At 40.8% G+C, this 13,435-nt stretch overlaps 1 protein-coding gene across 1 annotated transcript in view; it reads left to right on the top strand.

The window, feature by feature from the left end:
• Window positions 1–11,660, top strand: part of LOC102936590 (NACHT, LRR and PYD domains-containing protein 12-like) — a 28,521-nt gene extending 16,861 nt beyond the window's left edge. Inside the window, exon 3 of the mRNA XM_037899482.2 lies at window positions 11,468–11,660. Within this exon, the coding sequence (XP_037755410.2) occupies window positions 11,468–11,642 (175 nt within the window). The 3' untranslated portion in view covers window positions 11,643–11,660. The remainder of the gene's footprint in view (window positions 1–11,467) is intronic.
• Window positions 11,661–13,435: the final 1,775 nt, after the last annotated feature.

Genomic DNA, 13,435 nt, shown 5'->3' on the forward strand with positions numbered 1-13,435 from the left:
TTGTCCCAAGAAGAATTAACAACATTTCAGCATTTTTCTTATAGCGAGCATTTATCGCTTCCAACACCTCCCAAGTGACAAAGTCTGATGAACCTCCCTTGACTTCAGGAGGTCAAATTTGCCCGTGCTCTTGCTCAGGGAGAAAGAGACTTATTTTAGTCTTTTCTGCTTCACCCTGTTTGGCAAACACCAGGTATCTTTGCAGGATCCTCTTGTAAAATTTAGCCTAGTCAGATAAACTGGATCTTTGAAAAATGTCTTTCGTCTCTGAATCCAATTGGCGATGAGTTGTGGTTCTGATATTTTCTTTGACACTGGAGGTGTGTTTCATTTGTTCTAGCTGATGGCTAAGAATGAGGTACAATTTTTCAGGGTGTTCTATTATCAGTTATTTAAAAGACCGGACAGTAGATGGAGTGCAAAGCTCAACAAAGCACTAATAACCCCTCCGGACTGTTTTACAATCATCTTCTTTCTTTTGAGGGACAGCTTTTATCAGTCAGTTTTTTAATAATCTGCCATTTTTTTTAGGACGCTTACTTGTTGAGGTTTCAGGGGAACGTTTCATTTTAAAGTGTTGAGTGCTATTTCTGAGATGGCTGCTATCAGGTTGTCAAAGGCCGAGCAAAGAATAGCCTTCCTTTGCTGTGGTCTGGCTTTGATGAAGCGTCTTGGAAGAGTCAGGTTTCTCTGCACACAGCTAGACATGCTTGTCAGGAGGATGCTTTTTAAAAAAAATGGTGGGGGTTGGTAAAAATTACTATTTTTTAATATATTTTTTTTCAAGGTGTATACACAGGACCAGTCTTGGGAGCGGGAAGAGGGGGAGAAGGTCTGTTCTTAACCTGTAGGCTTTAGGCACTGAAGCATTTAAATCCACCATGAGTACCTGTAGGGTTTTTTGTAGTGTCCTCAAAAGCCTTGAAAAAGAAATGTGTTTTACCAGGGTACTTTTGATGCACCAGGCTGGTAATTTGCAGTTTATCTCAGAGGTTTTTAAACAGAACCATATACTTAGTACTTAAATTAATTGTTCTACCCCCCCCCCCCCCCAACAATAAAACATCTTTTGCAGAATGTACATAATACTCAGGTTCCTGTAGCATACGTATTTGTAAAGGCTTTCTCTGTTTCATCGCTTTCAGAAGAAGACTCTATAATTTATGCAATAACTCTTTATACAACAGTTGCCGACAGCTATAACACCACACAGTACTTTCAGGTATACACGATAACAGCCTAGTACTGTTTTCTATCAATTGCTTTATTAAAAAAATAAGATTTTCCAATATTTGAAGAGTCACAAAGCAAACAGGAAAAGGGGTGAACAAACTGAATGTGGTAGTAAAACAGGGAAATAGAGGCCTCTCAGAGGGTAAACTTTAACTTTGATGATGCCAAAGTACTGTCTGATAACCCCAAAATCCTCAGACATGATAATGTGGTGCCCCACCAGGTGTTGTTTAGTCTTGTTAACAAAAGGGTAGAAGCTAGTGAAATTGTAATAAAGAATGTGATCCCTGGGCTGCAGTTTGCAATACAGACATAAATATATAAGTTAAAAAACATGCATTAAAGTTAACATACAACCCATTCTAAGTTCCCTCTAAGCTGTGCAGCCATGCAGCATGCTAACAAGGGCCACGCAGGTGCGCAGCGGGGAGAGACGCCTCTCCCCTGGCCCCAGGCTGTTGCGGTGAGAGAGGCCTGGGGGGAATCCTCTCTCCCTGCCGCAGCACCGGGGCAGCCTGCACCCCAAACCCCTCATCCCCGGCCCCACCTCAGAGCCCTCCGCCCTCTCCCTCCACACCCCAACCCTCTGTCCCAGCCCTGAGCCCCCTCCAACACTCCGAACCCCTTCGCCCCACCCCCGCCATTGGTGCACATAACAACATTCATTCTGCACATGGATGTAAAAAATTAGAGGGAACATTGAATCCATCTTCTTTTTACTAACAATCATTTTAAGTAAGGCAACACCAAAGTGTAAAAAAGAGATGGGAAGGAGAAACTTTCTCTTATCACTACAGAAAGCAGCATAGCCTTTATAGCATAGTCATGACAAGTGTTTTTTTTAACCGCCTGCATATATATTTCAAAAACCGTTACACATGTAAATGCATAACCCATTAGTATTATAGGAAGGAAAATGTATTGTTTTAAATTTGTACACTGCTTTGACCTGATTCCAATAAAACACAGTTATTTCAAACACGTATTAAAAAAAGACCAACCCATACCCTCTTCTATATTGTCAGGAAAAACTATCATTTGCTGAATTTGACTTCCATCTTGGTCTAAATTAAAAAATAAAAACTTTAAAAACCTTTTTTTCAAGAACAAACCATAATTCTGTAAAATATTAAACATCTTACCAAAATTTGTTAACCCTTCTAGTGCGGCTTTTGATATTTGAAGGAAAAAGGCACCGTCCTATTTAAAATAAAAAAAAGCTATTATTTTTTGCCTAACACCCAACATGCATAAACACCATGGTGGCACACATACAAAATAGTATTTTCTCTTACCATTTTGTTGCTCCTCATGACGGCAGAAGTCTTATGCCAGCAATATTTCTTTGAATGCTATGTACAGATTTCTCTATTTATAGGCCTAAACCTGTTTTTTTAAAACGGGGGGTGGAGGGGGGTCCCTGAAAATTAATTTTTTAAAAAGTAATTTCTTCAGATAACAAGGGTGGGGGGGGCAATTTTTATTTACCTCCTTTACACGGTTTTCTTCTAAGAAAAAAAGGAGGGGTCCTGTTGCTACATAATTTCTCTTCTTTAAACTTTTATTTTAAAGATTTTTATATATTTTATTTTATATATTGTCAATCTAAACAATTTAAAAGAACCTGTTAAATACATTTTATTTTTACTTTAAATGGTAATATTGCTATTTCTTTACAATTTACATTCCTGTAAACAGGGGTTTTCTTACTAGGCTTTTCCTTTAGACTAAAATCTTTGTGTCACAAAGATGATAATTATTTAGTTATGGAAACTCAATAAACTTAGCGTCTCCTTAGGCTTACATTATTTAATTTTGAGCCTATGTTTTTGCTGCAAAAATTAACAGCTTTTTAAAAAGCCTGGTGCTTCAAAAAGGCCTCATTGCATACAAAACATCCCTAAAAGAGGCCTTGTTATGTTCATCTCATTCAAAAATGACCAATGCTGTTTTTTCACGTTAAACTTTTAAACTATTTTTTAAAGAACTTTATTTGATATGATTAAACAATGCATGTTTAGCAGAAGAACACAATAGTGTTAAATGGGGTGGGGATGGGGGTGGGGTCAGGACAGAGGGGGTAGGGAGCTGTTTCTTCAGACAACCATGTCAGAGGCTGTCTCTGAACTTCATGCAATCACAAAGCCATGGCTTTTGTCTTTTAACATTTTTATAAAAGCATGCTAATATAGGTTTATTCCTAATAAAAATGATTTTGTTGCAGTAGTTAACAGCTTCAAATAATAAGGTGGGGGATATTTATCTTACTCCTTTATGGAGTTACTCATTCCACAGGGCTTTTGTCTTTTTAAACTTTTATTGTAAATGATAAGGATATGACGCTCAACCTTTATAAAGCTTAAATTAAAAGGACTCCTTACAGATAAAGTCAATTTCCAGTAAAATTTTAAGAAAATGGAATAAAGAAGTTTGATATAACTCGTGGTACGAAACTAAACCTGTTTTTTTACAACTTTCCTTGGTTTAAATTTTAAAAAATAGCCTCTTTTACTTAAGCTGTTTTTCATTTTAAGTTAGCCTGTGTGTGTTTTGCATAATTTCTTTACAGAAGTTTTCCTTTAGGCAAAGCGTTAAAAAGAAACCTGATGTATTATTATTATTTTTTTTTTTTTGCGAGAGAGAGTTTTCATATTATACTTTGGGCAAAACTTTAAAAAGCAAGCTGGTGTACTTTTTTTGAGATTTCCGTATTATACTCTGGCAATCTTTACAGTAGAACATCTTTTGTTAAAAGGTGCATCTTTATTTCCCTATAAAACTCAGTCACATTGTTGTCTTTTACGTTAGCAAAAGAATCAAGAAAAGGGTTTGTTTCTTCAGATAACAATCGGTCAGTGTTTATCTTACATCTTCACACAGTTGGGTGGAGGAGGGGGCTCTTGTAAAATCTTGGTATGATATGATTGGTTCAGGAAAGTGCTTTCTTTAATGTAGCTATAGAACCGTTTCTGATTGGTCCGACCGAGAGGCATGGTTTGCTTCCAAGGCTCACCATCCAAAACAGTTATCATTTCTCTACAGCCAGGGCTGGGGTAAGATGCTTCGCTCTCCTCCTCTCTCTCTGCCACGTGCCCTGTGACACAGGTTTTAAACTCTCTCTCTTTGCCATATGCTCACTGACACTGTCTTTTCTCCTCTTCTCTCTTCTTTAAAATCTCTTTGTCATGTGTGCACTAACAAAAAGGATCTCTCTCTACCATGTGCTCGCTAAACTTTCTCGCAACCTCACAAAGAAATCTTTATTTTCTTTAAAAATCTTTATTTTCCCCTTTTTTCTTTCATACAATCTTTGAAACAATCTCATCTCTATTCTTTAATTTCTTTAAAACCCATTTTCTTTAATTTTCCTCGTTCTTTAACAATCTACCTTTATTTTTTCCTCTTTTCTTTAATTTCTCTCTCAGCCTAACAAAAGATTCTTTAATTTTCCTCTTTCTTTCATGAAACTTTGAAACAACCCTATCTTTATTTTCTTTAAAATCCTCTTTTCTTTAATTTCTCTCTTTATTTTCTTTCTCTTTATTTTTCCACTCTTTCTTTCTTTCTTTCTTTCTTTCTTTCTTTCTTCCTCTCATCTCTATTCTTTAGTTTAAAATAAACCTTGTTTTTTTCTAAAAACTTTCTTTTTTCTCTAAAGCACTTTTTAAACCCCTCTTTACTCCTCTCTCTGCCATGTGCTCAACGACACAGGCTCTCTTGCTTTTCTCATCTGTATTCATTTAAAAATAACCCCTTTTCACTTTTTTCTTTAATTTTTCTCTCAAAACCCAGCCAAACATAACATGCACACAAGCACCCCCAACACTCCCCAATACAAAAATAAAAAATGAAAAAAAAATCCAAAATGTAAGATGGTGCCAAACATGTACATGGCCAGCAACAGGACCAGAGGGTGGGAAATAAACCATAAAATGGTGTGGAAACCTGTCAAAATTACATGGTGATGAGTGCTATCAAGTGGTTTACTACCATCAATATATGCAGGGCAGGAAATCCTAAGCTTCTGCTGGAATTGGTGTTGATGGATCCTTCACTGAGCATCCATGGTGGGAGTCCTGCTACTGTGCTGACTTCCTTCAGTTCTGCCACCATCTTAGCCAAGCAGCTCGACTTCTCCATTCTCATTGAATTCCATAAGCACAAACTCACATATCATTAGGGCTCCCCCTCACCCTCCCGTCACGCAGACAAAAAGCAAAAGACCAGAGTCTGAAGTGCAGGCAATGCGATATTTATTGGGGTTACCAAGCAAGGATAATCCAAAGCTCTGTACACCACTAGAGCTTTTCCCTGTTCCCCCTCCTCTTCCTGAGCAGGAAAAATTAAACCTGTAGTGCATGCCCCTGGGACCACCCTTTACAACTTATGGTCATGTTCCATTTTGGAGGGTCATGAATCTGGGAGTGAGGTCGTGTTCTGGCCAAGGCCAGGCTTTTCATTGGCTTTTAGGGTTTCTTATGTCCCCCCATCCTTCTTGCCCCTCCTAACTGGTTGCTTGACCTTGTCTTGAGATAGGATTCGAGGCAGTCTTCAAGTGTGCATCCATGTCCTTCTTTGACCCAGACTGTGAGTGCAGGGCGGGCAGTGGAACTGGTTGAAAAACCTAAAAGAAACATTGTGAACATTTCAGAATCATTTAAACTTTGTTAGTTTCCAAAATGCCAATGGCTTTGTGTTGGTCAATTTTTAAAAAATTGATTGAAAATGGTTTCATTTAAAAATAAGATGAATCAGAGATCATAGTGTAAGCAAGAAATCTGCAGGGAAACTGGTAGTGCACTCCACTAGTCTAATGAGATGACCAAAGCTCTCATCCTCTACAAGAGCTTAGCTTGTTAACCATGGCCACTGTACAGTGCAATATGAATCATCCCTATCTGTGGCCTTTGCTGCCTTGTGCACTGTGTAACCTTATAGACAGATGTTTCGAATTAGATTACAAGTTGAAATACCTGATGCTCCCAGTTAATTCTTTGCAGGGTATCATGCTAAGCATCAAGGTGCCTATTTTCCATATCTTTTCTTGTGGCAGAGGTTGAATAGCTTGAAATTGCCTTTCCACAGGAGATTTTGTCTTTCTCATAGACTCATAGACTTTAAGGTCAGAAGGGACCATTTTGATCATCTAGTCTGACCTCCTGCACAACGCAGGCCACAGAATCTCACCCACCCCATCCTGCAATAAACCTCTCACCTATGTCTGAGCTATTGAAGTCCTCAAATCATGGTTTAAGGACTTCAAGGTGCAGAGAATCCTCCAGCAAGTAACCCCTGCCCCATGCTGCAGAGGAAGGCAAAGAAAAACCCAGGGCCTCTTCCAATCTGCCCTGGAGGAAAATTCCTTCCCGACCCCAAATATGGTGATCAGCTGAACCCTGAGCATGTGGGCAAGATTCACCAGCCAGATACCCAGGAAAGAATTCTCTGTAGTAACTCAGATCCCATCCCATCTAACATCCCATCACAGGCCATTGGGCCTATTTACCATAATAGTCAAAGATCAATTAATTGCCAAAATCATGTTATCCCATCATACCATCTCCCCCATAAACTTATCAAGCTTAATCTTGAAGCCAGATAGGTCTTTTGTCCCCACTGCTTCCCTTGGAAGGCTGTTCCAGAACTTCACTCTTCTGATGGTTAGAAACCTTCGTCTAATTTCAAGTCTAAACTTCCTGATGGCCAGTTTATATCCATTTGTTCTTGTGTCCACACTGGTATGGAGCTTAAATAATTCCTCTCCCTCCATGGTATTTATCCCTCTGATATATTTATAGAGAGCAATCATATCTCCCCTCAGCCTTCTTTTGGTTAAACTAAACAAGCCAAGCTCCTTGAGTCTCCTTTCATAAGACAGGTTTTCCATTCCTTGGATCATCCTAGTAGCCCTTCTCTATACCTGTTCCAGTTTGATTTCATCCTTCTTAAACATGGGAGACCAGAACTGCACACAGTATTCCAGATGAGGACTCACCAGTGCCTTGTATAACGGTACTAACACCTCCTTATCTCTACCGGAAATACCTCTCCTGATGCATCCCAAGACCGCATTCGCTTTTTTCACGGCCTTATCACATTGGCGGCTCATAGTTATCTTGTGATCAACCAATAGTCCAAGGTCCTTCTCCTCCTACATTACTTCCAATTGATGCGTCCCCAGCTTATAACTCAATTTCTTGTTATTAATTCCTAAATGCATGACCTTACACTTCTCACTATTAAATTTCATCCTGTTACTATTACTCCAATTTACAAGGTCATCCAGATCTTCCTGTATGATATCCTGGTCCTTCTCTGAATTGGCAATACGTCCCAGCTTCATGTCATCCGCAAACTTTATTAGCACACTCCCACTTTTTGTGCCAAGGTCAGTAATAAAAAGATTAAATAAGATTGGTCCCAAAACCGATCCCTGAGGAACTCCACTGGTAACCTCCCTCCAGCCTGAGAGTTCACCTTTCAGTATGACCTGCTGTAGTCTCCCCTTTAACCAATTCCTTATCCACCTTTCAATTTTCATATTGATCCCCATCTTTTCCAATTTACCTAATAATTCCCCATGTGACACCGTATCAAACGCTTTACTGAAATCTAGGTAAATTAGATCCACTGTGTTTCCTTTGTCTAAAAAATCTGTTACTTTCTCAAAGAAAGAGATCAGGTTGGTTTGGCACGATCACCTTTTGTAAAATCATGTTGTATTTTGTCCCATTTACCATTGACCTCAATGTCCTTAACTACTTTCTCCTTCAAAATTTTTTCCAAGACCTTGCATACTACAGATGTCAAACTAACAGGCCTATAGTTACCCGGATCACTTTTTTCCCCTTACTTAAAAATAGGAACTATGTTAGCAATTCTCCAGTCATACAGTACAACCCCTGAGTTTACAGATTCATTAAAAATTCTTGCTAATGGACTTGCAAGTTCATGTGCCAGTTCCTTTAATATTCTTGGATGAAGATTATCTGGGCCCCCCGATTTAGTCCCATTAAGCTGTTTTAATCTACCTCGGATTTGGTAATATCTACCTCTATATCCTCATTCCCATTTGTCGTGCTACCATTATCCCTAAGATCCTCATTAGCCTCATTGGGCCAAGCCTAGATTATCCTTAACCTCCACTCCATCCTCAGTGTTCAGCGATCCCACTTCTTCTTTCTTTGTTTTCTTCTTATTTACAATTGCTATAGAACCTTTTACTATTGGTTTTAATTCCCTTTGCAAGGTCCAACTCTACTTGACTTTTAGCCTGTCTCACTTTATCCCTACATGTTCTGACCTCAATAAGGTAGCTTTCTTTGCTGATCCCTCCCATCTTCCACTCCCTGTATGCATTCTGCTTTTTCTTAATCACCTCTCTGAGATGCTTGCTCATCCAGCTTGGTCTACAACTCCTGCCTTTTAATTTTTTTCCCTTTCTTGGGATGCAGGCTTCCAATAGCTTCTGCAACTTTGATTTAAAGTAATCCCAGGCCTCCTCTGCCTTTAGATCCATAAATTCTTCAGTTCAATCCACTTCCCTAACTAATTTCCTTAGTTTTTGAAAGTTAGCCCTTTTGAAATCAAAAACCCTAGTCACAGAGTTATTTTTGTTTATCCTTCCATTCAGTTTGAACTGAATTAGCTCATGATCACTTGAACCAAGGTTGTCCCCTACAACCATTTCTTCTATGAGGTCCTCACTACTCACCAAAACCAAATCTAAAATGGCATCCCCTCTAGTCAGTTCAGCAACTACTTGATGAAGGAATCTATCAGCTATTGCATCTAGGAAAATCTGAGCCCTATTATTGTTACTAGCACTTGTCCTCCAGTCTATACCTGGGAAGTTAAAGTCTCCCATGATCACGCAGTTCCCATTAGTATTCACTTCATTAAAAACATTAAAGAGGGCTCTATCCATATCCAAATTAGATCCCGGCGGTCTATAGCACACCCCAAGCACTATCACAGGGGAGGCTCTAGTAGTTTTCTTCCCCAATGTGATTTTTGCCCATTCCATCGCTTCTTATTTCTTTACATTCTACCTCATCATTGATACACAATGCTACTCCACCACCTTTACCTTTATTTCTGTCTTTCCTAAACAGCACATGCCCTTCAATACCCGTAGTCCAGTCATGACTACTATTCCACCATGTTTCTGTTATCCCTATAATATCTGGTTTCAGTTCCTGCACCAGTAGCTCTAGTTCCTCCATTTTGTTACCTAGGCTCCTCGCATTGGTGTACAAGCATCTTAATTTTTGCTGTTTGGCCTCGCTCACATTCTTTACCTGATTAGGCATGCACATTCTACCGCCAGTATGACCTATTAGACTGGTATTCATACTGCCCTTCCTCCTTATGTCCAATCTCCTACCCATGGCTGTATCCTTTCTTACTTTGTTTTCTTCCCTCTCAATGTTAAAATCCGGCCTGGGGATTACCTGGACATCTCCCAACCATCTCCCCCAAATTCCTAGTTTAAAGCTCTCTTAATCAGTTGTGCCAGCCTCCATCCTAGAAGTCTATTTCCTTCCCTACTCAGATGAAGTCCATCCCGAGAGAACTGTCCTCTGTCCATGAATGCCTCCCAGTGGCCATACATCCCAAAGCCCTCCTTATAGCACCACTGCCTGAGCCATCTGTTGATAGTCATAATCCTGTCACACCTTTGTTGCCCTTCTCTAAGAACAGGCAGAATCCCACTGAAGATCACCTGAGCCTTGATTTCCTTAAGCGTCTTCCCCAGCCTGGCATAGTCTCCCTTGATATGTTCCAGTGAGAATCTACCGGTATCATTTGTTCCCACATGAAGGATGATCAGTGGATTCTTTCCTGCTCCCTTTAGGATCCTCTTCAACCTCAGGTCCACATCCTGTATCTTAGCACCTGGTAGACACCATACCCTTCTATTTTCTGGATCAGCTCTGGTTACAGGCCTCTCTATTCTTCTCAGTAAGGAGTCTCCGATCAAGTAGACCTGCCTTTTCCTGGTGACGGTGCGATTCTCCTGTCTATCCTCTGTTCCCTCTGGCTGCAAGTCCTTTCCATTTCTATTCTCCCTTGTAATCCTCTGCAACCCATCCCATATCCTCCTGGGGCTCATATTTGGTGTTGTCTCCATTGACTCTTCCCCTTTTCCTATAGGACTAGCTGCTCTTCTCTTCTTCCTTGCCCTTCCACCTTCAGTGACCACCTGCTGTACCCCTTTTTCATTTTCCAACTCTGCAAACCTGTTCCTGACCTCTATTTCTCCTTCACTAGCCTGTCTTTTCCTCTGCCTGGTTCTCTTAGTCACATGCTTCCACTGTCCATTTTCTTCACCCAGCAGTCTCCCCTCAGAGTTCTTTAGTCCTGCTTCCACCTGCAAGTCTGAGCTTTTCCTTTCAGCCGCCTCATGTCTTTGCTCCATAATCTGCTCGAACCCCCTTCTAAACTCAACCAGACTTTCCACCTGCATCTCCAATCCTCGGATCTTTTCTTCCATCAGCTCTATCAGACAGCACTTCATGCAGACGAAACTCTTTCCAGGTACCCCCTCCAGGATCATGTACATACCACAGCTTCCACATCCAGTCGTCTTCATTGTGTCCTCCACTGCTTGGGTCATTACCACTGCTGCCTCTGTATCTGTCATAGCCTTCCCACCTAAATCCTGTTACTCTGGGAAACACAAACCACACCAAAACACCACCACCCACAGCAAAAACAAACCCCAAATGAGCACCACAAGACAAACTCCCCTTTCAAACTCCCACTCAAACTCCCCTGTTTACAGCTCTGTTTGCTGGCTCCTGTGCCGCTGCAGCTGTCTGCGCCCCTCAACTTTCTACTCAACTTCACACTCTTCTGTCCTGCCCAAGGTCAAAAGGGAGACCTTGCCACAAGACGCCTAATTGGACATGCAGTGTCCAAAGCTGCCAGTCATGCACAGAATGTGAACGTCACATTATTGGATGATCATCCAATTTCTGTATTTTTGTGGGACGCTATGTGAAATATTCTGAAAATCTTTTTGCATTGTGTACAAATACAATTTGAGTCAGGAACTCATCACATACTTTATTTTAATAATTAAAATGCATTGGGTGACATACACACAAGCTTTATAGATAGTGAAACTACCAAGTTACCAGAAAGAGGGAAGTGTCACTGCACTAAATGAAGTGAATACTGACCCCTTTATGGAAGGAGATGGTTATTGTTCTCTCTGTTCTCTTTGCAGGTTGTGGCAGTGCCATCTCACAGCTGCTTGCTGTGGGGATCTCTCTGCTGCCCTCAGTACAAACCAGTCCCTGACTGAGCTGGAGCTGAGTGGGAATAAACTGGGAGATTCAGGAATTAAACTTCTGTGTGAAGGACTGAAACATCCCAGCTGTAAAGTGCAGAAATTAGTGTAAGTCATTGCTGGGTTCCTTGATACTTTCCTTGTTAGACCAGCCTTTTCAAAAGTCCTGTCTAATTTTGCACTGATAATATTTTGAGGTCCTATTTTCACTTATGAAAATTTGCAGGAGCAACTGGATATGCATTTGCAGGAGCCACTGGATATACAATTACTAAATTGTGTGCACAAATATTTGGGCAGGTAAATGTGATTTTTGTACATTTAATCTTATTGTTGTACACAAACGTTCATAACAGCCTTGAGAAAATCTATTTTCTGCAGGACACTGTACAGCACTTTCCCAGTGTAAGTGTCATTTCTCCCACAAGTGTTAACTTTAGATCTACATGCACTTTTGTGCTCTCCTATGAAAATGGTCAAGAGTCATAGAAAGAGTTGATTTCTTCTGACAATGAACAAGGAACCTTATTAGAATAAGGAAAAGACCGTTATCCCTAAAGTTATTCTCTCCCCTTCATTCTCGAGCTTCTGCCTGGAGCCTTCCCTCACTCCTCAGACCTGGCTTCATTCCTCAAATTTAAAGAAACAATGCACTCACACAAGCACTAGAGTGGGAGTTTTGGGCTTCCTTTTAAGTTATGCATTTTGTTTTTTATAACAAAGGAAAGTGTATTCCCACTCCCCCTTCCTCAGACTTGCCTCATTCTCAAAAATAGCTGGACCATTTGTTTGTTTTATCTCAAACTTCAAGAAGACATTCACACTTAGGCAATAGTGAGCAGAACTGGAATATTTCAGCCAAAGGTAAGTTTGAGAAAGTCCTGAGTGACTAAATCATGGCACCAGAGGGGAAATGCTGAAGCAGCCTGAACTGTTGATGTCGCTAGTGCTTCAGTACACTGGTGAATGAATTAAATGGAGTGAAATGGTCAGTTCCTCTCTGTTCACTCTGCCCGTCTCCATCTCTGCAGGGTTTGGGATTGCCATCTGACTGATGCTTGCTGTGAAGATCTCTCCTCTCTGCTCAGCACAAACCGGTCCCTGAGAGAGTTGAACCTAAGCGGTAATAAACTGAGTTATTCAGGAGTGAAGCTTCTGTGTGAAGGACTGAAACACCCAAATTGCAAGTTGGAGAAGCTCGAGTAAGTGACTTCTGCTTTCTGTATCAAAAGAATCCATCACAGTGTGTGCTGGGCTTCCAGTCACCTAGCGGTGTATGGACTGCATGGACCAATGAGGTGAATTGGGCTGATCTGTATGGGCTGAGGGTGGGAGTGTGTTCTGTGCCTCCAGGAGGTGCTGCACACACAAGTGCAACCCAGGGGAGGGGGTCTAAAGTGTCTTTAAGCCACTTTTGTGTCATTTTGACTCCAGGCTGGTCAAGGCAGTGTAATTTAGGCAATCTGGGTCCTCCCACCTCCTACATTGGGGCATGACAAAGCAGCCAGAGACTGTCCAGCACAATGCTAGTACTGGGGGAATTACCCCTCCCCGCTAGCTAAGGGGTTGTAACTGCCCTGCCCTGTATGCTGCTGCAGCAGTGTGCAGGAGCTGTAGAAGGAGGGAGAATTCTCCTCAGTGTGTGTGTTTCTCATGAGATGTAAGATTTTTCAGGGCATGGGGAGTATCTCCCCAAGTGTTTGTACAGCAGCTTGTAGAGCTGGTTTGGAATTTCCCACTGATATATTTTTTCGATAGAAAATGTGGTTTCCTCCTAACTAAAATTTTGTATGGGAAGCTCTTTCAACTTTTTTTTTTGTTACGAAAATCAATTTGAAACATTTCATTTCAGGTCAGTTGTCTGCCTGAACTGCCGCAGTGCCCCATGGGAATTGTAGTTTGGGT

Source organism: Chelonia mydas, chromosome 6, assembly GCF_015237465.2.
Source record: "Chelonia mydas isolate rCheMyd1 chromosome 6, rCheMyd1.pri.v2, whole genome shotgun sequence".
In the NCBI taxonomy this organism is placed as follows: Eukaryota; Metazoa; Chordata; order Testudines; family Cheloniidae; genus Chelonia; species Chelonia mydas.